General features: G+C 45.7%; 1 protein-coding gene across 6 annotated transcripts in view; it reads left to right on the top strand.

Moving 5' to 3' along the window:
- LOC102061565 (beta-galactosidase-1-like protein 2) overlaps positions 1–26605 on the top strand; it is a 36861-nt gene extending 10256 nt beyond the window's left edge. For 3 of the 6 annotated variants that reach the window (XM_074559457.1, XM_074559455.1, XM_074559459.1), the window contains 15 exons: positions 845–953; positions 1410–1505; positions 4808–4889; positions 9568–9632; positions 12443–12527; positions 13094–13231; positions 13857–13937; positions 14281–14387; positions 15464–15610; positions 18060–18131; positions 20595–20673; positions 22644–22731; positions 24522–24636; positions 25519–25635; positions 26044–26605. In XM_074559457.1, the coding sequence (XP_074415558.1) occupies positions 845–953; positions 1410–1505; positions 4808–4889; positions 9568–9632; positions 12443–12527; positions 13094–13231; positions 13857–13937; positions 14281–14387; positions 15464–15610; positions 18060–18131; positions 20595–20673; positions 22644–22731; positions 24522–24636; positions 25519–25635; positions 26044–26130 (1468 nt within the window). In that variant the 3' untranslated portion in view covers positions 26131–26605. Of the gene's footprint in view, positions 1–844; positions 954–1409; positions 1506–4807; positions 4890–9567; positions 9633–12442; positions 12528–13093; positions 13232–13856; positions 13938–14280; positions 14388–15463; positions 15611–18059; positions 18132–20591; positions 20674–22643; positions 22732–24521; positions 24637–25518; positions 25636–26043 lie in introns of all 6 variants that reach the window. The other 3 variants (XM_074559454.1, XM_074559458.1, XM_074559456.1) reach the window with 1 other exon arrangement.
- The last annotated feature ends 246 nt before the right edge of the window (positions 26606–26851 follow it).

Below are 26851 nucleotides of genomic sequence, written 5' to 3'. Positions count from 1 at the left end.
GGTTATTTTTTTTAACTTTTCACTTTTCACCTGCCTTTGGCATCAGAGTTGAGGTGTCAGGGACTTACTCCAGAGAGCAGAGCTCCCCATGACCAGAGCCAGAAGCCACCTCCAGGTTAGATTATGAGAAGTGCATCTGTTGTCAGTTGTTGTCACATCACCCATGTGGTTTTTAATCAGACACATAAAAATTCTAATGAAGAGCAACTGTACTATTCTCATTTTCCAACTGAAGAGATGATTTTTATAAGTCCACAAAGCCACATCTAGCAAAGAGTTGAATATTCAGATCTTTGGAAAGATGTTAATTAAGGCCTTATTTTGCTGAGAAAAGGAAGATACAGGCTCATTCCCCTTAAATTGTTACAGCATTATATTGTTCTGCTTTTCAACAAATTGCCCTTTTTCCTGTTAACTCCAAACAGAATCAGCAGTAAATCAGCAGTAGAAACAGTGGGAACAATTACAGCAATCTTTTATTTGAGAAAGGCTTGGGATTTTTTGAGGGAGCTCTTGGTTGCAGAGTGCCCTTGGGAATGCAGGGAATTCACTTCAGAGTGATAAGGTTATATTATTGGTAGAGGTGATGAAATGAGTTGAAATATTATTGGTAGAGGTGATGAAATGAGATTGGGGCTGAAATGCAGGACAAAAAGAAGAGGAGGAAATTGGAAATTGGAGCTTGGATTTATTTCCAAGTGAGAGATGGACACGAGGTGTCCTCGTGGGCTCTGAGGTGACACCAGTGATCCCTGCCCAGGTGGGACTTGATGCCAGTGGCTGAAACACCTCTGCCTGACTGCACAGGAGTGTCTAACACATCTCCTCTGCTGCTTTTGCCCAGCTGGCTGCTGCAGGACCCTGAGATGAAGCTGAGGACGACCTACAAGGGCTTCACAGAGGCTGTGGACGCCTACTTTGACCGCCTGATGCGCGTGGTTGTCCCTTTCCAGGCAAGCCCCATCCTGTCCCTGTCCCTGGCAGTGGCTGCACAGGGCACTGTGGGCTCTGTGTGACAGCTGAGGGTCAGGCAATAACCAAAAACTGCCACAAAAATGCACCAGCAATCAGCACAGGCTGTTTTCTCTGTCAGTGTGGGAGCATGGGAGGGTGGAGCTGAGTCCTTCTCATGCTGGTGCATCTTTCCTGCCAGCTAATGGGATTTTTGGTGGTTAGAAATCATGATGAACACCTTCATTCTCCCTTTTTTTGTCCCCCACAGTACAAGAAAGGAGGTCCCATTGTTGCAGTGCAGGTGGAGAATGCTCCCACTCTGTCAGTGTGGGAGCATGGGAGGGTGGAGCTGGGTCCTTCTCATGCTGGTGCATCTTTACTACCAGCTAGTGGGATTTTTGGTGGTTAGAAAACATGATGAACACCTTCCTCTTCTCCCTTTTTGTCCCCCACAGTACAAGAAAGGAGGTCCCATCATTGCAGTGCAGGTGGAGAATGAATATGGTTCCTTTCCTAAGAAAGACCCAAACTACATGAACTATGTCAAAATGGTAATGGTGGCACTTGTACTTGTTTCTGTGTCAATCTCTCCCATAAATCTCCTTCCCTACTGTGTTTTCTTTTTTCTGTGTAACTTTTGAGTGTGGTTTGAGAGACTCTTGAAAGCACCAGCTGCATTTTCCTTGGATATTTCCTCCAGGAGTGGAAGAGTTGGCACATGACCCTCTGAGTGTTGATAAATCTGTGTCCTTATATCTCCCAGAGAAGAGGGAGATAGAGAGCTGGGAGTGTCTGTATTGCACAGCTGGCCTTGAAGCAGCTCTCACCTGCAGGTCCCCTTTTGCCTCTCCTAGATATATTTGATAAAGGTTTCCCTTTGTTGGCTTTTCTGGCAGAAAAGTTGATGGGAACAAGTCACCAGCACTCTCCTAAACCTGTGTAATCTGAGGCTCAGCCTGTCAAAAAGGGATTAAACTGTGCCCTGGCTGCTGGGAGCCAGTGATGAGGAGCTGGCCCCTGCCCAGGGAGGCTGCATTATCCTGCTTTGCCCCCAGCAGCAGTGCAGGGCAGGCAGGTGATGAGATCTGCAGTGTTCCTCACAGGGTTTGTTGTTTCATTTCTGCTCACTGAGTGCTTAAAGGCATTGCTGCACATCTGGGGGGGGGGTCAGCCATCCAGGCTTGACAGGGTGATGGGATCCTTCTGGAACCTTCTACAGGTAATAACCTCAGGGTTATTAGGGTGGATGGTTTTAGGACTTTGATTATGTTTAGGGTGAGGAGGATGGTTGCAGTTATTGCAGTGTATAGGTAGAAGTTGAGGAGGGTGAGTTTAGGGTTGTACATGATATGATTGCTATTCAGCCTGGGTGGGAGATGGAAGAAAAATGCAATGTTTAATTTCTTCTCATTGAATGCTTAAAGGTCTTGCTGTGCATCAGGGGGGTCACCCACCCAAGCTTGCTCTTCTGCTTCAGAATTATGGGATTCTTCTGAAACCTTTTGGGCAGCCCAGCTGCACCCTGGGGCTCACCCTCAGGGTTATTAGGCTAGATAGTTTTATTTTTAGTTATTAGGGTGGATAGTTTTAGGACTTTGATTGTGTTCAGAGTGAGGAGGATGGTTGCAGTTATTACAGTGTATAGATAGAAGTTGAGGAGGGTGAGTTTAGGGTTTTAGATGATATGATTGCTATTCAGCCTGGGTGGGAGATGGAAGAAAAATGCAATGTTTAATTTCTTCACTGAATTTTTAAAGGTATTGCTGCGCACCAGAGGGGTCACCCATCCAGGCTTGACAGGGTGATGGGATCCTTCTGGAACCTTCTAGGTAACCCAACTGCACCCTGAGGCTCACCCTCAGGATTATTAGGGTGGATAGCTTTATTTTTATTTATTAGGGTTGATAGTTTTAGGACTTTGTGTTTAGGGTGAGGAAGATGGTTGCAGTTATTATAGGGCAGATAGAAGTTGAGGAGGGCGAGTTTAGGGTTGTAGATGATAATGATTGCTATTCAGCCTGGGTGGGAGATGGAAGAAAAAGCCAGGATTTTTCAGATTTGTGATTGGTTGAGTCCTGTTCATCCTCCTAGGGCTGCTGAGAGGATAGCCAGGATGGGATGGTCAGGAGTGCAGGGTTTCATGAGGGTGAGCACCCTGAGGCTCAGGTTGTGCCATTGCTCAGGGTGTCCAGAGCAAACAAACCAATCCCTGGCAGGAGTGCTGATCCCCTTAGGGCTGTGCCAGCTCCTGCACTGACTCCAGCTTGTGCTGTGGTTCAACTCTCCTTACAAGGTTAAATATAAAGTTTTACACAAACAAATCAGAGATAATGGCAATAAGTGTTTTTCAGAGCCCTGGATGAAGGGGACACAGAGGTTCTGGGGTCTGAGCAGGCTTGGCCTTGCTTTCCTTGGTGAGGAAAGTTTGTGCTGTTTCAGACTTGTCAGGACAGATCTCCCTGCCAGGCCTGTGGGTGTGTTTTTGCAGTGCTGTTTCATCATATTCTGGGATTGTGTGCAATTTGCACAGAATAGTGGTTAGGGATGGAAATGTTGGAAAGCAGGATTTACAGGGTTTGTTTTTGGTTGGAGTGGGATCTGATGTGAGGTGGGGCTCTGAGTCTTTGTTCTGGTTTGTGGCAAGGTGATTAATTCACATCTGGCATCTCTGACCAAGTTGCACCTTCCTGCAATTAATAAACTCATTAAAAAACACCCACAGCTCACACAAAACCTCAGCTCCCTGGGTTTATCTCACTTTTTGGGTATCTTTGCCTTCCTAAAAGTGAAAGGATTTATTGACATGGCCCTTCCCACACAGATCTGAGCTTCTATTCCTACATCTCTGCTGCACTCTGGGAGGCACTGAATGTGTGGGAGCTCTGCTGTTCCTCTGTTTTGCATTTACACTCAAAAGGAGGGGAAGAAACTCAGCATTAATGCAGAGCTCCAAGAATTACCTTGGTAAAATTGGTTAGAAATTCCAGCTCCCTCAGCAACTGAATTTTGCCTGAATCCAGCATTGTTCAGGTGTAAATTTGGGATGGGTTGATAAAGTCCCCAGCTTGTCCTGGCTCTGGGCTGGGTTTGTCTGTAGGCCCTGTGTTGCAAGGTTTCATGCCCAGCTCTGCTCTCAGTGCAGCCTGGGACAATAAACAAAGGATTTTATCACATTTCACAATTAGGAATTTGGACTGAAGAGACTGAAGCCTTGTTCTCAGAGCTCCTGCAATGGAGGTGCAGTGAAATGAGTGGTTAATTAACTGATTTCCAGACATCACCACTGTTCTGTTCAGGAGCAGCTACAAGAGAACAGTCCTGATGGGAGGATCCTCGTGTGTGCAGGTGGATTTTAAACCTTGGAGTGCTGATTCCTCTGGAGCTGTAATATTGAGGAACCACTCAATTCATTGATTTTTGAAAAACATTTGTGCCTGAGCTGTCCTGTGATGCTGTTCCTTGGAAAATCAGCCCTTCCCTCTTTCCAGCTCCCACTGTCAGGCAGTTGGGAAGCCTGAGCTGCTTTTCCTTCCCTCCTTCCACCTGAATAATTTTGATGTAAGCAGTGAAGCTGTTTATGACCTTGATCTCAGAAGCTATAATCCTGAAGCTGGATGCCTCAGTGAGAACCAATCCAGCTTTCTAAGACAAAATAAGATTTTCCTGTGGTCTTTAAGCTGGGAAAAGTAGGTAAGAAAGCTTCAGGAGGAATGGGAGATGTCACAATGGTAATATTTATTACAAGGCATTGCCAGTTGCAGGCTGTGCCCACAGAAGTGATGCTGGAGTGTTTTAATACCCTGAGAAATGCTAAATTCTATTAACACAATGGCTTTTGGATTTTTTAACCCAGGCCCTGTTAAACAGAGGGATTGTGGAGCTGCTGATGACCTCAGACAACAAGAATGGGCTGTCCTTTGGCTTGGTGAAAGGAGGTGAGTGCTTGTAGAGCTGAGGGAGGAACACAGGGCTTTACCTCACCCTCTGAGTGCTGTTTGTGGCAGGAGGGAGCCCTTGACTGGATGGGGCAGCCAGGATAACCCCAAACCCCTCCCAGAAAGGTTTAGAATTATTTCTTTTCCACATGAGGTGTAACACTCTGTGAAGGGTTGGGCATCTGTACTTCCCACTGAGTCAAGAGGTGGCAGCACCCAGCATTTCTTACAAGGCTGAAAATGCTATTTCTTGCTTCATTTCAATAGATATTAAACAAGTTCCTCAGCAATTACCAGCAGTAGTAACTTGTTCCTAAGGTAGATGCTTTGCAATTAAAAAGAGAAGGAATAAAGCTCCATTCAAACCTTGATTTTGAGTTTTACATTAAGCAGTAGATTTAGCAATAGTTTGTGGGGCAGCATTATCTTCTCAACAAGCTTATTTTGGGGTGTAAAACCTTAGGTGGGGAAAGGAGGGTGCCCATTATATAGAATGCAGAAGGATGCCCATTTTCCCTTTATAAAGTATAATTCTAATCAGTTTTTTAAATGTTGCTTAGCACCCTCCTCCTTTTTCCTGTGAAGAAATGGAGGTGTGGCTGCTTGAGTTTCACTGAGCCCTAAATCTGTTTGAGGCACTGATTCTCAGAATTTGGGGTAATTTCAGCTGGGATTTATTCTGTGCTTGGCCTCTGCTCTCTGCCATGTTCCTGCCAATTGCCTGGGGTGTAACTGCTCCCCAAATTTAGGATTTGCAGGGTACAGCCTTTGAGTGCTCCTGTTATCACTCAGTCATTAATAATGTAAAATTTCCAATCTCAGGCGTGGAGATGATTAAAGGGAAAGACTTTCCCCTCCCTTTTTCCCCCTCCTTTTGCTTTTCTATGTCAATATGAGAGGGATAAATTCATTTACTGAGTCATGGGCCTTCACCAGCACGGTGAAAAAATGCTTTGGATGTTTTTGGGTGTGCAGCAGTTTTCAGCTGTGACCACACAGAGTCACTGTGTGCCTGCCACAGAGCTGTCAGGAGGAGGAGAAAGGAGAAATCCCTGCCTTGGCCTCATCTCCTGAGGGAGGGAATGTTGGCAGCTCAGAGCTCCTCCTTGTTTGGAGTGTCCTGTTCTGCTGGGAGCTCTTTGATCCCAGTTTGCCTCTGGATGTCACAACAATCTGAGAGCCAGGGTGTCACTGATCACAGAATCACAGAATTTAGAGAATTCATGGAATGGCCAGATTGGAAGAGATCCTAAAGATCATCGAGTCCAACCCATCCCCAACACCTCAGCCAAACCCTGGCACCCAGTGCCACATCCAGGCTTTGTTAAACACACCCAGGGATGGTGACTCCACCACCTCCCCGGGCAGAACATTCCAGAACTTTATCACCTTTCTGTAAAAACCTTTTCCCTGCTATCCACCCTGTATTTCCCTTGGTGCAGCTGGAGGCTGTGTGCTCTGGAGAAAGAGCCCAGCCCCAGCTGAGCACAGGCACCTTTCAGGAGCTGTGAGAGTGATGGGGGCAGCCCTGAGTCTCCTTTTCTCCAGGCTGGGCACCCCCAGCTCCCTCAGGGTTCCTCTCAGGGTTTGTGTTCTCAGCCCCTCTGGATGTGCTCAGTGTCCCAAGGTCCTGCCCAGGCTGAGGGCCCAGAGCTGGGCACAGCACTCTGGGTGTGCCCTCACCCCTGAGCTCAGTGGGGCCCAGGAAACACAAATAATTGCTCCTCACACGTGGAGAACCACTGAGGTGCCCCTCATCCATCCATCTCAGCCCTGTGGACAGCCCCCATCACCCAGGGGTGTCTGCAGGCTCAACCAGGCCGAATCTCCTGAGTCTCCTTTTCTCCAGGCTGAGCACCCCCGGCTCCCTCAGGGTTCCTCACAGATGTGTGGGATAACCAGGGCTCCAAGTGAGGACCAGCAGGGTGTGAGGAAGGGGTTAAAGGAGAGGCACGAATCCCTCCCCATCCTTGGAAGTGTCCAAAGCCAGGCTGGGCAGGGTTTGGATCCCTTGGGCTAGTGGGAGCTGTCCCTGCCCTTCCAGGGATGAGTTTAAGGTCTCTTCCTTGCCAATCCCACTCTGATTCCAAGATTCCCAAGCTGATCTGACCTGGTGAAGCCCTTCTGGGAACTGATGGGTGACAAGGCCTCTGCTGTCCCTCCAGACCATGGTGGGATGCCTTGTGTGTGTAGGGGGAGGGACATCCCATGAGAAGGATAAACAAGGCTCTGGGGATGGTTCTCTTTTCCATGGGTGCTGTTAATCTGCATGAAGAGCAGAGCTGGGCATGTTCTCCTTCAGAACTGCCAACTAACGTATTACATCAGTGCTAAATCCACGCTTTATTTTGTTCTCCTTTCGTGTTTTCTGTGCTGAATTCTCCAGCTCAGCTCACTACACAGGTCAGCCTATTAAAATCAAGGTATAAATAGTGAGAAGTGAGCTTTTCCTTCTGTAAATATTCTGTTTGAAGTGCTCTGCCTGACACAACTGGGGCTGGGTTTGATAGCAGCTCTCTTGTTAGGAGTCAATTTTTAATGCTGAATCACATCATTGCTGCTGCAGAGTTTGTCTGGGGGGAAATATCAGCGTGACTGAGGGCTGGGAGATACAAAACTGGTTGAAATGTGTGCCAGGGACTGGGACACTGATCCCAGATTAGGGTCCTGTCCTGCAGGAGGTGATGCCATCCAGAATCACTGGGCTGGGAGATGTCAGAATCTCTGCTGCTCACAGTGACCCCAAGATGTGTTAGAAAATCTCTGTTCCCAGCCTGGTGGTCAAAGGAGGAGTCAGGGCTCTTCATTTCTCATTCTCAAAGTTGTTTATTGTTCCTTATCTATAAAATTCTTTCTCCTGTCCAGCCAAGGTCCATCCAGCAGGACAGTTCCAGGCACTCTGCCTGCCCCAGGGCTGTATTATCTTTTTATACTAAAAACTACATGTACAATATTTACAATTACTTCCCAACACCTACCACCTATATTAGACAGTGAGCTTCTACTCTAAACCAATCTAAAAGTGCCACCATCACAGCAGAAGATGGAGGCCAAGAAGAAGGAGAAAGGCTGGACGTGCCCAGATCCCTCCATCTTGCCTTCTGAACCCCCATTCTAAAACCCCCAAAAACTCTATTTTTCACCCTTAAACTTTCATGGCTTGTAATTCTCCATGTAAGGTTGGTAATTGTTTTTTCCAAGGGCTAAATCAAAGGCACAGTAGTCTTGGGCTCTGTGCCAAGGTCTCTGAGCCCCCTGGGCAGGGACTGGAGCCCTCCAGGGCAGCCAGAGGGATTTCCTGGGTTCTGACAGGAAGAGACCTTCAAGATCATCGAGTCCAACCCAACCCCAACACCTCACCCAAACCCTGGCACCCAGTGCCACATCCAGGCTTTGTTAAACACACCCAGGGATGGCGACTCCACCACCTCCCCGGGCAGAACATTCCAGAACTTTATCACTCTTTCTGTAAAAACCTTTTCCCTGATATCCAGCCTGCATTTCCCTTGGTGCAGCTCAAGGTTGTGTGCTCTGGAGACAGAGCCCAGCCCCAGCTGAGCACAGGCACCTTTCAGGAGCTGTGAGAGTGATGGGGGCAGCCCTGAGTCTCCTTTTCTCCAGGCTGAGCACCCCCAGCTCCCTCAGGGGTTCCTCTCAGGGTTTGTGTTCCCAGCCCCTCTGGATGTGCAGGTATAGATATAAGATCTAGATATAGATACATAAGATAACTTGAATGCAGGTCTTCCATTAGTCTCAAATTTATCTACCAGACAACATCACTGTCCAGCTCCTCCTGGATCCATTCAGGGCTTGCAGAGGGACATGAACTGAAAGTGTGACCCAATCTGTAATTGATGCCATTGGCAAATTCAGAGCTCAGTGTCCCAAGGTCCTGCCCGGGCTGAGGGCCCAGAGCTGGGCACAGCACTCTGGGTGTGCCCTCACAGTGCCCAGGGCAGGGCACAGTGACCTCCCTGCTCCTGCTGGCCACACCATTCCTGACCCAGGCCAGCAGTTTGGCCTCCCAGGGCCCTCTGCTGGCTCCTGTCCAGCCCCTGCTGTCCCTCAGCCACAACATCCCCAGCCTCTGGCATTGCAGGGGTTATTGTGGCCAAAATGCAGAATTGGGCACTTGGATTAAATAAACTCCATCTTGTTAGCCTGAAGTTCCTGCAGAGCCTGAGGATGGGCAGAAGCCCAGAGAACTCTTCATTTGCAGCTCTCTGTGGCTCTCCTGTGCTGTGGCTGCTCTGTCAGCCCCACAGACATGACAGGCTGTGGGATATTGCCTGGGAAGGGATTCCTGCAGCTAAAGCCTGGGAGAGCACCGTGCCATCCACACAGGCCTTGGTAATAAATTTGCCTTTATGTGGTGCCTTTTAAGTGAGGATCTCCAAGAGCTTTACAGGCTCTAATTAGAGCTGGTGACACCCCAGGAGCTGCTCTGATGCTCTCTCTCTAATATCTGTGCACATTAGAGCTGAAAGATGGCCTGGGAGGATTCCACTCTGTGCTGTGGTTCTCTTGGATTCTGCACACCAGTGAAGGCTTTGGTGGGAGTTTCTGAGGGGGTTGTTTTGGGGGTTCAGGAGGTGTTGCAGTTCCCTCCTGCTGGCCTGAGGAGATGATGAGACATTTTGGATGAGTGTAAATTAACACATTTTTCCTTTCCCACTAGCACTGGCCACTGTTAACTTTCAGAAGCTGGAGCCTGGGCTGCTGAAATACCTGGACACAGTACAGGTGAGCTGCAGAAATACTTTGCTCATCCATGTTTGCCAGCACTGGAAGTGAAGCTGACACTCTGTTTGGGATTTGTGTGTTGGTTTGGGGCTTCCTTCTCACGAGGCCAAATCCTCCTGGATTTAGGGAAGGACGATTGAAGCTTCTCCTGCCAAAATTGTCCTTCCTGGAATGAGGATTTAAACATCCTGTTGTCCTTCTAAAAAGGACTTTCATCCAGCTGTGCCCTGTGTTTAGCTGGTAGGGGTTGGACTTGTTCAAGTGATACCCAGAGCATCCCAGTGCACAATTATCAAATCTCTCTCTTGAATTTCCATCATCTTTTTCCCAAACTCTTTCACTCTGATGCTGTGGGTGCTCTTTGTCTGTGCACTTCCAGGGCCTCATTCAGATTGATGAGGTTTTACTGTGTCATTTGAGCATTTTTAACCCCTCTGTGCTATCAAAGGTTTGCCTCAGGGAGGGAATTGGTTAATTAATGAACACTTGGTGTGAACAGTGCCCTGATTGTTCTGAGGGAGTGGCAGGTTTGGGGTTAATCAGATGTTATCTCTCTGTTTACCCCCTCTGTGCTCTGCTTGCTGCAGATGGAGGATGTGAGCAGCTGGGATCTGCCCCAGCCCTGATCAATTCTCTGCTCACCTCTTGGCTCTGGAGTGAGCCCTGCTGCCATGCTGCATGTTTAATCCTACAGCTTGCATTTGTTTTCTTGCCCTCTGCTGGCTCTGCTGGAAATGCTTTCACCTCCTTTAGGTCTGCCAAAATTTCCCAAACCTTGCAAATGAGCACAAGGTGGCACCTTCCCCAGCTCCTCCCTTCCTCCTTTGCCACACCAATTATGAGATAGGAAGTGTTTGTAAGGGTTCTGAAGCTGTTTTATCTTTTCCTTGTTATGAGTTTTTGTTCCAGAATGTGATCAAATCCCTTCTTTGCCTGGTTCACTGGGGATGGATTGATTAAATGTATTTCCAGGGATGTTCAGATGATTACAGGCAGTTGTTTTCTCCTAATGAAACACGAGTTTCTTTAATGCCACTTACCTCAGCCAATTCCTGGGGCATTAAACAAAACCCCTGCCCCAAAAGTGCCTGGAATTAAAGCCCAGGAGGCTGGAGGGGCAGCCAGGCTGAGCACACACTGCCCTGCCCATGCCATGGGGACAGGAGGGATCTGCAAGGCCTCAGGGAGCTGCCAGGCACTGACAAATGGGAAGCAATTGCTCTGTGTGCAGAGCCTTTAATGAAGACCTAATTCCTGCAAATTCTTCCCTGCCAGCACCATATGCAGCATGAAAAAGGCATTAAAGCAGCTCAGGTCTGCTGCTGTACCTTGGCAGGCTCTGGCTGCCCTGCACCTGCAAGCTCTCAGCTGCCAGTGGCGTGGCAGATAAGCAGACATTTATAAATGGGTGTTTTTAGCAAGAACTAAACACTGACAGTTGGTTTGTCCCTTTGCTCCAGCTCTGCCAAACAGCAGCATCCAGCAATGTTTGACAGCACCTGATTGTGTGCTCTGTGCTTTGTGGGTAGCACAAAGCTCTGCTTGTCTGTTCTGGGCATTGCTGGCCCACAGCTCCTTGTTCAGAGCTCCTCAGGTGCCTTTTGGGCTGTGCCAGTTGAGAAGAAAATACTCCTGTAAAACCATGGCACCATGCTGTCACCCTGTTCTTCTGAGCCTTCTGATGTTTGCATGCTTGTAATGGAGTTTCTCACACAGTTTTGTGTAAATAATTAAAATAATTATTGTTTTTACATTCCTCTCTGGAGGAGAAGAAATTTGATGGACTGTTGGTTGTCCAGTGTCATTGGAGAGGTGGCAATTTCATCCTCCAATCCACTGTCACTTTTGAAAATCTATAAATATTGGAGTCAGGAAATAAACTTCTCCTTCCTTCTCCTTCCTTCTCCTTCCTTCTCCTTCCTTCTCCTTCCTTCTCCTTCCTTCTCCTTCCTTCTCCTTCCTTCTCCTCCTTCTCCTCCTTCTCCTCCTTCTCCTCCTTCTCCTCCTTCTCCTCCTTCTCCTTCCTCCTTTTCCCCTTCTCCCTCTCCCTTTCCTCCTTTTCTTCTCCTTTTCTTCTCCTTTTCTCCTCCTTTTCTCCTCCTTTTCTCCTCCTTTTCTCCTCCTTTTCTCCTCCTTTTCTCTTCCTTTTCTTCTCCTTTTCTTCTCCTTTTCTTCTCCTTTTCTTCTCCTTTTCTTCTCCTTTTCTCCTCCTTTTCTCCTCCTTTTCTCCTCCTTTTCTTCTCCTTTTCTTCTCCTTTTCTCCTCCTTTTCTCCTCCTTTTCTCCTCCTTTTCTCCTCCTTTTCTCCTCCTTTTCTCCTCCTTTTCTCCTCCTTTTCTCCTCCTTTTCTCCTCCTTTTCTCCTCCTTTTCTCCTCCTTTTCTCCTCCTTTTCTCCTCCTTTTCTCCTCCTTTTCTCCTCCTTTTCTCCTCCTTTTCTCCTCCTTTTCTCCTCCTTTTCTCCTCCTTTTCTCCTCCTTTTCTCCTCCTTTTCTCCTCCTTTTTCCTCACTTTCTCCTCCTTTTCTCCTCCTTTTCTCCTCCTTTTCTCCTCCTTTTCTCCTCCTTTTCTCCTCCTTTTCTCCTCCTTTTCTCCTCCTTTTCTCCTCCTTTTCTCCTCCTTTTCTCCTCCTTTTCTCCTCCTTTTCTCCTCCTTTTTCCTCCTCCTCTTCCCTCTTCTCATCCTACTCCCCCTCTTGTTTCAACAAGGCTGCTGCAGAACAAAGGGGTGGCTGCAGGCCTGTCCTGGATCCATTTGAACTCTTGTTTTTCTCTTGACCTGGATCCATTTGAACTCTGTTTTTCTCTTGACAGAAAGACCAGCCCAAGATGGTGATGGAGTACTGGACTGGCTGGTTTGATAACTGGGGAGGCCCTCACTATGTCTTTGATGCAGATGGTGAGCACCAAACGCTGTCCTTGTAGAACAATTTGTGGCGAATTTCAGCCCCTTGTGGGTGCAGCACCCTCTCCAGGTTAAAAGCTCATTTGGAAGGCTACTAAAACAAAAAAATACAAACCCTCAGGGCATGTAAAGAGCAGGGAGAGCAGAGCTACACAGGACTGGTTTAACAACTTTCATCTTCCTGCAATTGTCTTGGTAATTGGGTCATTAGTCTGGCTGGGGAGTCTTTGTAACTCTTCTTCTTAAAAGCAAAATTCCTGCTGGAGGCCTCTTGCTTTACCCCTTTTTCACCTGGAGAAGAGGATTAAATATTAAATACATTCCAATAATACAGATAATTCAGATTATTATTAGTATTAGTATTATTAGTATTATACATAGATTTAGTATTTAAATGCATCAGGAGATTTGCTGCCCCTTCCTGAGGGCAAAATGCAAATCACAACACAAATCACTGTGACTGCCCAGGAATGGCTGATTTGAATTCCTGCCCCAGATTTGTGCCTGTGGCCTCCCTGGCACTGCAAAAAAATCTCTTTTTTTTTTTTTTTTCTTTGCAGAGATGGTGAATACTGTAGAAAGCATCCTCAAAACAGGAGCATCCATCAACCTCTACATGTTCCATGGAGGCACCAACTTTGGTTTCATGAGCGGGGCTCTGGACGCTGATGAGTACAAGTCAGATGTCACCAGTTATGGTGAGTTTGGTTTGCCTGTGCAGCTCTGCCTGGCTGGGACAGTCACCAGCCACACTCAGGAGTGATCAGCACAACCACTGTGTCCTGAGGGATGAGGTAAAGCACAGCTCAGAAGTAAATTCCTGTCTAAAATGGAGTTTACATGAATGATTCCAATTCCCAGCCATTCCAGGAAGTGGGGGATTCCCTTATTCTGAATTTTAAACAGAGCTGTCACAGATTATTAACTGACATCTCCTTTTTCTAGGGAGAGATGATGATCCAAAACCCCATTTTTTAAATTTTACCAAGTCAAATTTTATCATAAATCTCTTTTCATCCCAACAGCCCATGGTTAAAATAGTTAATTGTTGACTTTATCCTGTGTGAAATTCTGGATATGTGCAAATTAGATCTCTGAAAGTGTGAATGGCTCTTCTCTAATTTAAGGAATTTTGTGGCTGTTTAGTGATGTTCACTCAGATTAAAGTGTACAGATTTCCATGCTGCAGACAATGCCATGAAAATTGTGCCTGGGGCTTTTATTTCTTTCATGAAGCCATCCCAGAGCAGCTTGATGCTTTTTTTATGATTTTTTTTTTTTTGTAATGTTTTTAAAACACATGCTGCTGTTCTGCTTTTCCAGATTATGATGCTGTGCTGACAGAGGCTGGGGACTACACATCCAAATTCTTCAAGCTGAGACAACTCTTCAGCATGGTCATTGGTAATCAGCAACCCAGGAGTCACAGCACTGAATTATTGAAACTGGAATGGTTGGGAATTATTGAAACTGGGGATGGTTGGGAATTATTGACACTGGAATGGTTGGGAATTATTGAAACTGGGGATGGATTGGGAATTACTGAAACTGGGAATGGATTGGGAATTACTGAAACTGGGGATGGATTGGGAATTACTGAAACTGGCCCTTCTGGGGCTCTGCTTGGTTGGGAATTAAGGATGGGAGGACAAAGGAGATCTGGGAAGGAGATATCTTGAATTCAGGGGAGGGATCCTGAATTTGTGTTGTCTGAAATCTTTGTTCCATCTCTCATTTTGCACCCCAGGCCAGCCCCTTCCTCTGCCTCCCATGATTGAGAGCAAGGCCTCCTATGGTGCCATCCTCTTGCACCAGTACATCTCCCTGTGGGATGTGCTGCCAGCAGTTCTGCAGGTACTGACACCTCTTTCACTGCATCCCAGACCTAAAAAGCATCAACTTCTAGAGGAATTTGTGCTCTGCCTTATCCCAAAAGGATGAGGTTGGGGGATTTTTTACCAAGGATATGCAAAAGCAGCAAATCTTTTATCTCAGCTTTTTCACTGCTCCTTCTCTTGGAATTGCACTTTTGCAAATCTTTGGCTCCTTTTTCTGGTCCTTTGGTCAGGAGGGATTTTGGGTTGGAGCAGAGGTTGGAGGCTCTCTCTCACCTGTGGCAGAGCGAAGCTGTAAATGAGCTGCCCCTGCAAGAATTTCCACTCCTGATGTTGAATTTTGTTTCCCTTTTTTCACTGCTCCTTCTGTTCTCTTGGAATTGCACTTTTGCAAATCTTTGGCTCCATTTTATGATACTTTGGTCAGGAGGGATTTTGGGTTGGAGCAGAGTTTGGAGGCTCTCATGTGTGGCAGACTGAAGCTGTAAATGAGCTGCCCCTACAAGAATTTCCACTTCTAATGTTGAATTTTATTTCCTTTTTTTCACTGCTCCTTCTCTTGGAATTGCACTTTTGCAAATCTTTGGCTCCTTTTTCTGGTCCTTTCCTCAGGAGGGATTTTGGGTTGGAGCAGAGTTTGGAGGCTCTCTCCCACCTGTGGCAGAGCGAAGCTGTAAATGAGCTGCCCCTACAAGAATTTCCACTCCTGATGTTGAATTTTATCTCCCATTTTTCACTGCTCCTGCTGTTCTCTTGGAATTGCACTTTTCCAAATCTTTGGCTCCTTTTTATACTTTGGTCAGGAGGGATTTTGGGTTGGAGCAGAGGTTGGAGGCTCTCACGTGTGGCAGAGCGAAGCTGTAAATGAGCTGCCCCTACAGGAATTTCCACTCCTGATGTTGAATTTTGTCTCCTTTTTTTCACTGCTCCTTCTCTTGGAATTGCACTTTTGCAAATCTTTGGCTCCTTTTTCTGGTCCTTTGGTCAGGAGGGATTTTGGGTTGGAGGCTCTCACGTGTGGCAGAGCGAAGCTGTAAATGAGCTCCCCCTACAAGAATTTCCACTCCTGATGTTGAATTTGCTTCTCCCCTGCAGCCCATCAAGTCAGAGTTCCCTGTGAACATGGAGAATCTGCCCCTGAACGACAGCATTGGGCAGCCCTATGGATATGTGCTGTATGAGACTGTCATTTTTGGGGGGGGACACCTGCACAGCCGGGACCACGTCCGGGACCGGGCTCAGGTAGGGGCACAGGGCTCACTCATGGGGGAAAACATCACATTTCCACTGCTCAGCTAAGCAAAAAACCCTCACAGCTTCGAATTAAATTTCCAGTCCCACTTTGCTAAAACTTGTAACATGTAAACAACAGAAAGTTGGATGTCCTGAGAATATTTTGATTATTTTATTCCCACACGTGCTGTTAGGACCAGGCACAGGTAGGGGCACAGGGCTCACTCAGGGTGGGTGAGGCAGCAAATGGGGACAAAACATCAAATTTGCACTTCTCAGCTAAGCCCCAAACCCTTATAATTTCTAATTAAATTTCCAGTTCCACTTTGCTAAAACCTGTAACATCTTTAAACATCAGAATGTTGGATGTCCTGAGAATATTTTGATTATTTTATTCCTATCTGACATGACACAGTGACACAGTTATGGACATTTGAGTTGCTAAAACTTAGAACATCTTTGAACATCAGAATGTTGAATGTTCTGAGAATATTTTGATTCTTCTATTCCCACCTCTGCTGACAATTATGGACACTTGAGTTCTAGTTTGAAGCAGAGACAATTTCCTGCCCAAACCCAGCTGAGGGATGTGACTGTGACATCAGTGATGAGCAGTTGCTCTGCTCATCAGAGCAACTTTCAGTTGCTAATTTCCAGTTCCACTTTGTAAAACCTGTAACATCTTTAAACATCAGAATGTTGAATGCCCTGAGAATATTTTGATTATTTGATTCCCACCTGACAGTGACACAGTTATGGACACCTGAGTTTTAGTTTGAAGCAGAGACAATTTCCTGCCCAAACCCAGCTGAGGGATGTGATTCTGACATCAGTGATGAGCAGTTGCTCTGCTCATCAGAGCAACTTTCAGTTGCTAATTTATAGTTCCACTTTGCTAAATCTTATATTTAAACATCAGAATGTTGAATGTCCTGAAAATATTTTGATTCTTTTATTCCCACCTTCACTGACAGTGGCACAGTTAGGACGATGCTTAGGTAGGGGCACAGGGCTAACTCAGGGTGGGTGGAGGCAGCAAATGGGGAGAAAACCTGAATTTCCACTTCTTTGCTAAGCCCTAAACCCTTATTATAGCTTCTAATTAAATTTCCAGTTTCACTTTGCTAAAACTTATAACATATTTGACCATCAGAATGTTGAATATTCTGAGAATATTTTGATTATTTGATTCCCACCTGACAGTGAAACAGTTATGGACATTTGAGTTTTAGGTTGAAGCAGAGACAATTTCCTGCCCAAACCCAGCTGAGGGATGTGACTGTGACATCAGTGATGAGCAGTTGCTCTGCTCATCAGAGCAACTTTCAGTTACTAATTTATAGTTCTACTTTGCTAAAACTTATATTTAAACATCAGAATGCTGAATATTCTGAGAATATTTTTATTATTTTATTCCCACCTTCACTGACAGTGGCACAGTTAGGATGATGCTTAGGTAGGGGCACAGGGCAACTCAGGATGGGTGGAAGCAGCAAATGGGGAGAAAACCTGAATTTCCACTTCTTTGCTAAGCCCTAAACCCTTATAGCATCTAATTAAATTTCCAGTTTGACTTTGCTAAAACTTATAACATATTTGACCATCAGAATGTTGAATATTCTGAGAATATTTTGATTATTTTATTCCCACCTGGCAGTGAAACAGTTATGGACATTTGAGTTTTAGTTTGAAGCAGAGACAATTTCCTGCCCAAACCCAGCTGAAGGATGTGATTCTGACATCAGTGATGAGCAGTTGCTCTGCTCATCAGAGCAACTTCCAGCTGCTAATTTCCAGTTCCACTTTGTAAAACCTGTAACATCTTTAAACATCAGAATATTGAATGCCCTGAGAATATTTTGATTATTTTATTCCCACCTGACAGTGACACAGTTACGGACAGTTGAGTTTTAGGTTGAAGCAGAGACAATTTCCTGCCCAAACCCAGCTGAGGGATGTAATTCTGACATCAGTGATGAGCAGTTGCTCTGCTCATCAGAGCAACTTTCAGTTACTAATTTATAGTTCCACTTTGCAAAATTTATATTTAAACATCAGAATGTTGAATGTCCTGAGAATATTTTGATTATTTTATTCCCACCTGACAGTGACACAGTTGTGGACACCTGAGTTCTAGGTTCAAGCAGATACAATTTCCTGCCCAAACCCAGCTGAAGGATGTGATTCTGACATCAGTGATGAGCAGTTGCTCTGCTCATCAGAGCAACTTCCAGTTGCTAATTTACAGTTCCACTTTGTAAAACCTGTAACATCTTTAAACATCAGAATGTTGAATGCCCTGAGAATATTTTGATTATTTTATTCCCGCCTGACAGTGGCACAGTTATGGACATTTGAGTTTTAGGTTCAAGCAGAGACAATTTCCTGCCCAAACCCATCTGAGGATGTGATTGTGCCATCAGTGATGAGCTCTGCTCTCCTGTGCTCTGTTCTGCAGGTGTTTGTGAACACTGTGTATGTGGGGGAGCTGGACTACAACTCAGTGGAGCTCTCCATTCCTGAGGGACAGGTAACTCCAGGGGACTGCTCAGGGTGTGGGTAACAAGATCACTGAAGAGGGACAAAGCTCAGAAAGGCACCACCTCTACCCCAGACTAGCTTGGTACCCTAATCAGACACAAATAATGGGATTTCACTGCCAGGTTACCATTGGTGATTGAAAAGTGGGGTCTGAATGCTTTTCCATGAAGAAAATTGAAGTTATTGCAGCCCTTGCTGCAGAAAATTTGCCAGCCTTCTTACACAGCCACAACACTGAGCACCTGTACCCTGTTACTGCAGATTAAATCTCTGCAGGCTGCTTCTTCCTTAGCACAAAGCAGGTGTTAAGGGGCTTTGGAGGCTCTTGGGTCTCAAATTAGATGAGGAGGAATGTCTCTCTTCAGCAATGAGAGCAGTTTTACCCTGGCAGAAGCTGGCACTGAGGACTCTGTATTGATTGAGCACATTTCTGCAGAGCTGTGTGGCTGTGGGAGCAGCTGAGGGTGCTCTGTTGTTCTTAGGGCTTGTGGGAGAGTTTATGGCACGAGCCTGTCCTGTGTCAAACTCCATTTCTGCCTCTGTGGGTGCTGTTAAAATGGGAATTAAAAATTCAAGATAATAAAAGCCAAACAAAACAACTCAGAAATCTGTGCAAAGGCTGTGAGTTCCTCACTGTTTGCAGTAGAGAACTGTGGGAAAGGGAAAGACAGAAACTTCTACAGACATAGCAGGGTTTGGTCTGCAGCCTTGGATTGATGTAAAAATAAATCACACAGACATTAAGTAGAAAAATCATGAACTTTTGTTTCTATAGTTGTAAGTAAGAATATTCCTTAAGTGAGAAACTGAATTGGGTAAGATGGTGAAGGGTTTATAATGTAGGAAACTGTATTGATGTGAAGGGTTTATAATGTAGGAAACTTGATAAAATGGTGAAGGGTTTAAAATGTAGGAAACTGTTTGATTCTGAAGGGTTTATAGTGTAGGAAACTATTGATAAGATGGTGAAGGGTTTGTAGTGTAGGAAACTATTGATAAAACGGTGAAAGGTTTATAATGTAGGAAACTGTATTGATAAGATGCTGAAGAGTTTAAAATGTAAGAAACTATTGATAAGATGGTGAAGGGTTTAAAATGTAGGAAACTTGATAAAATTGTGAAGGGTTTAAAATGTAGGAAATGATTGATAATATGGTGAAGGGTTTATAAAATAGGAAACTTGATAAAATGGTGAAGGGTTTAAAATGTAGGAAACTGTTTGATTCTGAAGGGTTTATAGTGTAGGAAACTATTGATAAAATGGTGAAAGGTTTATAATGTAGGAAACTGTATTGATAAGATGCTGAAGAGTTTAAAATGTAAGAAACTATTGATAAGATGGTGAAGGGTTTAAAATGTAGGAAATGATTGATAATATGGTGAAGGGTTTATAAAATAGGAAACTATTGATAAAATGGTGAAGGGTTTAATATGTAGGAAACTGATTCTGAAGGGTTTATAGTGTAGGAAACTATTGATAAGATGGTGAAGGGTTCATAATATAGGAAACTGATAAGATGGTGAAGGGTTTGTAGTGTAGGAAACTACTGATAAAATGGTGAAGGTTTATAATGTAGGAAACTGTATTGATAAGATGCTGAAGAGTTTAAAATGTAAGAAACTATTGATAAGATGGTGAAAGGTTTAAAATGTAGGAAACTTGATAAAATTGTGAAGGGTTTAAAATGTAGGAAACTATTAATAAGATGGTGAAGGGTTTATAAAATAGGAAACTTGATAAAATGGTGAAGGGTTTAAAATGTAGGAAACTGTTTGATTCTGAAGGGTTTATAGTATAGGAAACTATTGATAAAATGGTGAAAGGTTTATAATGTAGGAAACTATTGATAAGATGCTGAAGAGTTTAAAATGTAAGAAACTATTGATAAGATGGTGAAGGGTTTATAAAATAGGAAACTATTGATAAAATGGTGAAGAGTTTATAAAATAGGAAACTATTGATAATATGGGGAAGGGTTTAAAATGTAGGGTGTGGTTGTATAGAATAAGCTAAGAGTTATAACAGAAGCATGTGTGTGCATGTAGGACAGCAGCCTATTAAGTAAAAGTATCCCCAGTGCAGTAGAAATAAGGAAAGGTGATGTTAGTGAAGCAAAATAAAAGGAAAGGTGATAAATTAGTAAAGCAAAATCTGTCTATTAGATTAGTAAGTTATGTATTGTCTTGTAACAAAGAACTTGTGATTGCTTCATAGCCAGCTGCTTACTCCTTTAGAATCTCACAGCCTCTGAGACTGATGTTTATCTAAACAATAAATTCTTAACCAAGATAGTCCCATTGCTTCATTAAAAAGCAGCAGCAGCAATAATAGAGAGCTTGAGAGTAAATTTATAAATGGCAGCTGCCAAAGGTGGTGCCATTTCCCCCCTCAGCACCTGGGCTGAGGGCAGGGCTGGTGCAGCTGATGTTTGTCCTTTTCCCTTTCCAGCAGGGCTTCAGGCAGCTGAGGCTGCTGGTGGAGAACCGGGGCCGTGTCAATTATGGGCCAGCACTGAACGAGCAGAGGAAAGGTGGGTCTGGATCAGAGACAATTCCTGCCCAAACCCAGCTGAGGGATGGGATTGTGACATCAGTGATGAGCTCTGCTCATCAGAGCAACTTCAGTTGCTAATTTCTAGTTCCCCTTTACTAAAACCTGTAACATCAGAATTTTGAGTGTCCTGAGAATATTTTGAATATTTTATTCCCACCTTTGCTGTCAGTGGCACAGTTATGGACACCTGAGTTCTAGGTTCAGAGACAATTCTGCCCAAACCCAGCTGAGGGATGTGATTCTGACATCATTGATGAGCTCTGCTCATCAGAGCAACTTCAGTTGCTAATTTCTAGTTCCACTTTACTAAAACCTGTAACATTTTTAAACATCTGAATGTTGAATGTCCTGAGAATATTTTGAATATTTTATTCCCACCTTTGCTGACACAAAGGTGGCACAGTTATGGACACCTGAGTTCTAGGTTCAGAGACATGAATGTGATTATGACATCATTGATGAGCTCTGCTCATCAGAACAACTTCAGTTGCTAATTTCCAGTTCCATTTTGCTAAAACTTGTAACATCTTTAAACATCAGAATGTTGAATGTTCTGAGAATATTTTGAATATTTTATTCCCACCTTTGCTGACAGTGGCACAGTTATGGACACCTGAGTTCTAGGTTCAGAGACAATTTCCTGCCCAAACCCATTTGAGGGATGTGATTGTGACATCAGTGATGAGCTCTGCTCATCAGAACAACTTCAGTTGCTAATTTCTAGTTCCCCTTTACTAAAACCTGTAATATCAGAATGTTGAGTGTCCTGAGAATATTTTGAATATTTTATTCCCACCTGCACTGACAATGGCACAGTTATGGACACCTGAGTTCTAGGTTCAGAGACAATTTCCTGCCCAAACCCATTTGAGGGATGTGATTGTGACATCAGTGATGAGCTCTGCTCTCCTGTGCTCTGTTCTGCAGGTGTTTGTTAACACTGTGTATGTGGGGGAGCTGGGCTACAACACAGTGGGAATTTTAAAAATCATCCTCCCCCCTGTCTGCAGTGCTCAGAGGAGCAGCAGTGGCTGCTCAGTGCACCAGGGTTTATTTTATAAGGGTACAGCTAAACCCAGGCTATCAATGACTCTTTGCTCTGCTCTGGGTTTCCTAGGTGATTCTCAGCTCCCTTTCTCTTGCTCTCTGAGCATATCACTTCACAGGGGGGGAAGGAAAATACCTTTTTTTAATCTGTGTTTTCCCTGGAGAGGTTGATATTTGAGAATCACACCATTTAAAAGCTCACACAATGTCAGGAGGAGGGAACTGCATCCCCTGGAGCAGAATTGACTGAAATGCTCAAGCCTATCACACACAGTGGTGGGGCTGGAAGGGGTTGATTCTATTTTAGTGGGGAACTATGTGCAAAAGCTCTATAAAATGGATTAATGGAGTTAGGCACGTGACTGTATCGATTTTATTTAAAGCAGAAACGTTGCATAAACCTCAGAGCTGTGATTAGGAGCAGCCTTTGCCTTCAACAAAAAGCTGCTAAAGGTGAATGACTTTTACAGGTGCCTTAAAATCCTGGGCTGAAAAGCCCTGGAGCAGCCCTGGGCGTTGGTGCTGGCTCAGTTGTGTTTCGCTGTGCCTGTCAGAGAAGTGACTGACTGCTTTAAAAAGTGACTGACTGCTTTAAAAAGTGATTGACTGCTTTAAAACAAACTCTGTGCATGGTCAGCTCCAACCCCAGCGTCCCCAGAAGCCCCAGCACATCCCAGGGGTTCTGCTGGGAGGGTTGGAGCTGAGCAAAGGAGGGAATGGAGAGGGCAGAGTTTGGAGATGCTCCCCACTCAGGCTGCATGAGCAATGGGACCATATGGACTCTAATTCCATTGCAGAACGTGGCTGCTTTCCATCTCCTGCTGTTCCTCAGATTCAAATAGCAAAATGCATCAGCTTTAGCTGTTCCTCAACTCCTCATTACCCCCATTGCTCCCACAGGCTTAATTGGTGACATCTTCTTGAATAAAACCCCCTTGAGGAACTTCAAGATTTACAGCTTGGAGATGAAACCTGCCTTCATGAAAAGGTTTGTGGGATTTTTAACCTTTATTTTTTTTTTCCACAAAGTCCTTTTTTTGTGGGATTTTAACCTTTTTTCTTCATTCAAACCACCTGCTTTCCAGCAGTGCAGTGTCTAATGGGGAGCAGCTAAATGAGGTAACAGTGGGGAGGTGGATTTTTGCTCTGATACTTTTGTTGATAATTTTACCTGAAATAGTGCAGGAACTGGTGCCAGCTGATCCAAACCATCATTTAAGGAGAAATCTAATCCCACTGTGCAGGGTTTAAAGATTTCCTTGCAGCAGGGTGAGATCAGGTAGGTAAATCCAGGCTTATCCAAAGGGAAGGATCCCCTCACACCCACATGCTGGAAATTTTGGGTTTTTCTGGAAATTACCAATCTGGCTGATATATTTAGTAATTCAGCCTGGCAAGGGATGGATTAATTCTAGAAAGCTACTGATAGTGCATTAACAATCCAGATGGCTCCCTCTCTTTGATGTTGTTTTGCTTTAATTCGAGGGAGGAAATTTAGCAGGGGGATGTTGAAGAGCCTCTGTCAGCACACAGAGAAAACCTCAGCAAATGTTTCAGGCAGCAGATGCCCTATGGACTCTGGCCACCATCCAGAGACTCTTTTCAGTGATGTTTTTAATACCAGCAAGCAACTTATGTGCTTATATCCCCCAAGATATCACAGCTGCCCCATTTTGTGTAGGAGGGAGAGAGAGAAGCCACGTTAAACCAAAAAGGCTTTTAAAAGGGAAAATTCATTCTGAAATGCCTCAGGGCAGTTTTATCAGGTGCTGAGGGGCTACCTGAAGGATTCTTATTGATGGGGTAGCTCAGAGCCTTTTGGACTGCAGGGTGTTAGAGGAATATTTCCAGTGAGGAGCATTAAAGCAAGTGAGCTGCCATGGCCAAACAAAAGCAAGATTAGTCACCACTAGCCTGAGCTCCTGGCTGCTGACCAGCAGCACTGAAACACAATCAGCTCCCAGTCCCCTCAGGGAGGAGGGAGAGCAGTGTTGTGAAAGGAGCTGTCACAGGCTTTTAGTTGAATAATTCAGTAGCAGCCAGGCTGCACTGGATCAATAACTTGCCCCAGTCCAAGAGCTGCAGTTTGTAAGGGCTGCAGGGAACATGTTCTTACAGCAGCTCAAGGCTTCTGTGGGATTCTGCTCTCCTTATTTGCTCTTCTGCTTTTGCCCTGCTCCCAAACTGTTGCCCCAGGTAAGAAATCCTGTCAGATGCCCCTGGTTACTGCACACTGCAGGGATGTGTTTGTGTTCCTGGCCCGAGCTGTGGCAGGAGTGTCTGCTTTGAATCCTGTCAGTCCTGCAATCTCCTTTAGCAAGTCACAGGCATTTCAAGCACCCTGGCAGATCTGGAGGATCCTCAGCAGTCCGTGTGAAGCAGAGCTTTTATCCCAGAGTGGTTTGGGTGGAAGGGACCTTTGAGATCCTCTCACCATGGGCAGGGACGCCTTCCACCATCCCAGGGTGCTCCAGCCTGGCCTTGGGCACTTGCAGGGATGGGGCAGCCACAGATACTCTGGGCAGCCTTTGCCAGGGCCTCACACCCTCACAGGGAAGAATTCTTTCTCAATATCCAATCCCAGCCTGCTCTCTGCCAGCCTGAACCCTTTCCCCTTTGTCCCATCACCACACGCTCTTGTAAAAACCATTGGAGTGGTGCCATCAGAGGTGGTGACAGCCCCAGGGATCCTCTGCAGCCCAGCTGGGCCTGGCAGGGCTGTGGCTGCTGGGGACAGGCAGGTGGCCCTGTGGGCTGTGAGCTGTCCCTCTCTTGCAGCCTGCAGCAGGCGTCTGGCTGGAGCTCAGTCCCGGATTATTTCGTGGGGCCGGCGTTCTTCCGCGGGAGGCTGTGGATAGAGCAGCAGCCACAGGACACCTTCCTGAAGCTGCAGGCAAGTCCTGGCTCTTCTTGGTCAAATTTAAAAAAAAAAACAAACTGGTTGGAGAGACTTGTGCAACAGCTCTGACTGATCTGTGTGTCTGTAGCCTCCCCTTCTCTCTTAGGGGATTATTCTGAGGGTCTCCTCCAGGTAAATCTGTTCAGTCTGGAGAGGTCCTGTGAGAAAACTGACCCTGCAGAGCTGCCAGTGACCACTTCAGTCTTATTTTGCTTGAATGTAAATGGTGTGTGCTAGTTGCAGGGGAGTAATGGGCACAGCAAATAAAGGAGGGCCTTGTTTTATTCCTGTCTCCTCAGTGTGACATGGAAAGAGTCACTTCTTTGTGGCCATGGCATGGGAGTTAGCATTCCTGTCATGCTTCTGTGGGAGACTGCATAGAACTTCAGATGAGATTTTAAATATCAAACCTCCTCCTCTGATTTCCCTCCCTTAGAGCCAACCTTGTGCCCAGCCTTACTGTTCTGCTCACTTTTCTATGTATTGGGGAAATTCTGTTTGCTGTAAATCAGGCCAGCCAGCAGCAATTCAGTTTTTCTGTCACCTGGGAAAGAGGTGAGGGCAGATATTCCATGTTTGGGGAGGGATAAAGGCCCGTCTGTTCAAAGGGAAGAAATTTCCTATACAAGCACAAGTCACAAATTGCACATTTTTGAGAGCTTTATCCTTTTAATGAGCACATTAAGGATAACTCCTGTTCAGCAGGGCTTGTTTAAATGTCCCTGGCTGCAGGGATTTGCACAGGGAAAGCAAGCAGAAAACCTGCAGAAAGTGGCTGGAAAGAATACAAGTGTGAAAGCAGATTTGGTTTCCTGTGGGGATGCAAAGGAGGCCGCAGAGCTGCATCAGTAATTCCATGTTCTGCCTTGATTCCAGGGCTGGGAGAAAGGAGTGGTGTTTGTCAATGGTCAGAACCTGGGAAGATACTGGAAGATTGGACCTCAGGAAACTCTTTACCTTCCTGGGCCCTGGCTAAGGAGAGGGGGCAATGAGGTGAGAGCCTGCTGGGATTGCTCTGTGCCTGTTGGGGTTGTGAAGGATCCTTGTCCCAAAGAGCCAGACACGCACAGGACAGCCATTATCCTTGAGCTGAAAGCCAGTGCAGTAGAGGGGAAGGGCAGTGCTGGCTCCTGAGATCTCAGAAAACCAGGGAAGGTGCTCCAAAGCTGGCTCTGACAGCCATTAAAGGCTGACAGGGATGGCAGCTGAACTTTACAGCTGCACCAGGTTGGAGATCAACCCAAACCTGATGTGATGCTGCTTCATCCCCAAGGCAGAGCCTCAGTCCCTGTTAGACCCACACTGACTGAGCTCTTTAAATGGAGCTTCAAATGTGCTTCTCCTAAGCATATTTGCAGCCCCTCAGGCTCTGCAAGAAGGGGTTTTCTCTCTCCTGTGCAGATTGTGATCTTTGAGGAGCGCACGGCGGGCCGGATCATCCAGTCCGTGGACATCCCCTACCTGGGACGGACCCAGTACGTGGACTGAGGGTGGGCTGGGAGCTCCTTTCCCACGTTTGGCTCACCCTGAGCACTCCTGCTTGCATGGCTGGGGACCTGCTGGCTCAGCACTTGGGCATGCTCATCTCCACCAGAGCCAGGGGAAGGATTTGCCCTCTGGCAGTGAGGTCAGAGGAGAGACAGCGAGGAAGCGGCGCCCTTGCTCCATGGATGGATGGATGGATGGATGGAGCTCCTCCCCTGCCCTGCTGAGGCCCCCAGCCCGGATGGCTGAGCATGTTCTGAACCATCTGGTGGATGTGGGGGAGTAAAAAGGTGCTGGAGGCAGGTGAGAGAGAGAGAGAGAAAGAACTGAAGCCATCTGAACTGGAAGCTGAGCTCAGCTTTCCAGGGACTTTCAAACTGTGCTATCCTTGGCCTCCTCGTTTTTATAATTAGGTAGGGAGAAAATAGTTGGTGAACATGTGAGTAATCAGGTGTGGGAAACCATTTGGAGGCAGATTCTCTCTGCAAAAAGGCCATTACGTGTTCCCTTGTTGGAAGGCAAGGTGGTTGTCAAATGACTTTTAATTTCAGCTTTTTTTCCACTGAGTTTTATTATGGAGGTTGTCTCTCTCTCAAAAGGAAAAAAAGAAAAAGTTTAAAAAGTGAGATGTGTTTTGTCTTTTATCAAATGTATCATGATGTTTCAGGCCAGGCAGGAATGAGAAAAGAACAAGTGAGTCCTGCAGTGCCCTCTCCAGCAGAGC

The sequence above is a fragment of the Zonotrichia albicollis genome, chromosome 27 (assembly GCF_047830755.1).
Source record: "Zonotrichia albicollis isolate bZonAlb1 chromosome 27, bZonAlb1.hap1, whole genome shotgun sequence".
Taxonomy (NCBI): domain Eukaryota; kingdom Metazoa; phylum Chordata; class Aves; order Passeriformes; family Passerellidae; genus Zonotrichia; species Zonotrichia albicollis.
Note: the sequence above shows the minus strand (reverse complement) of the source record. Positions and strands in the feature narration are given on the sequence as shown.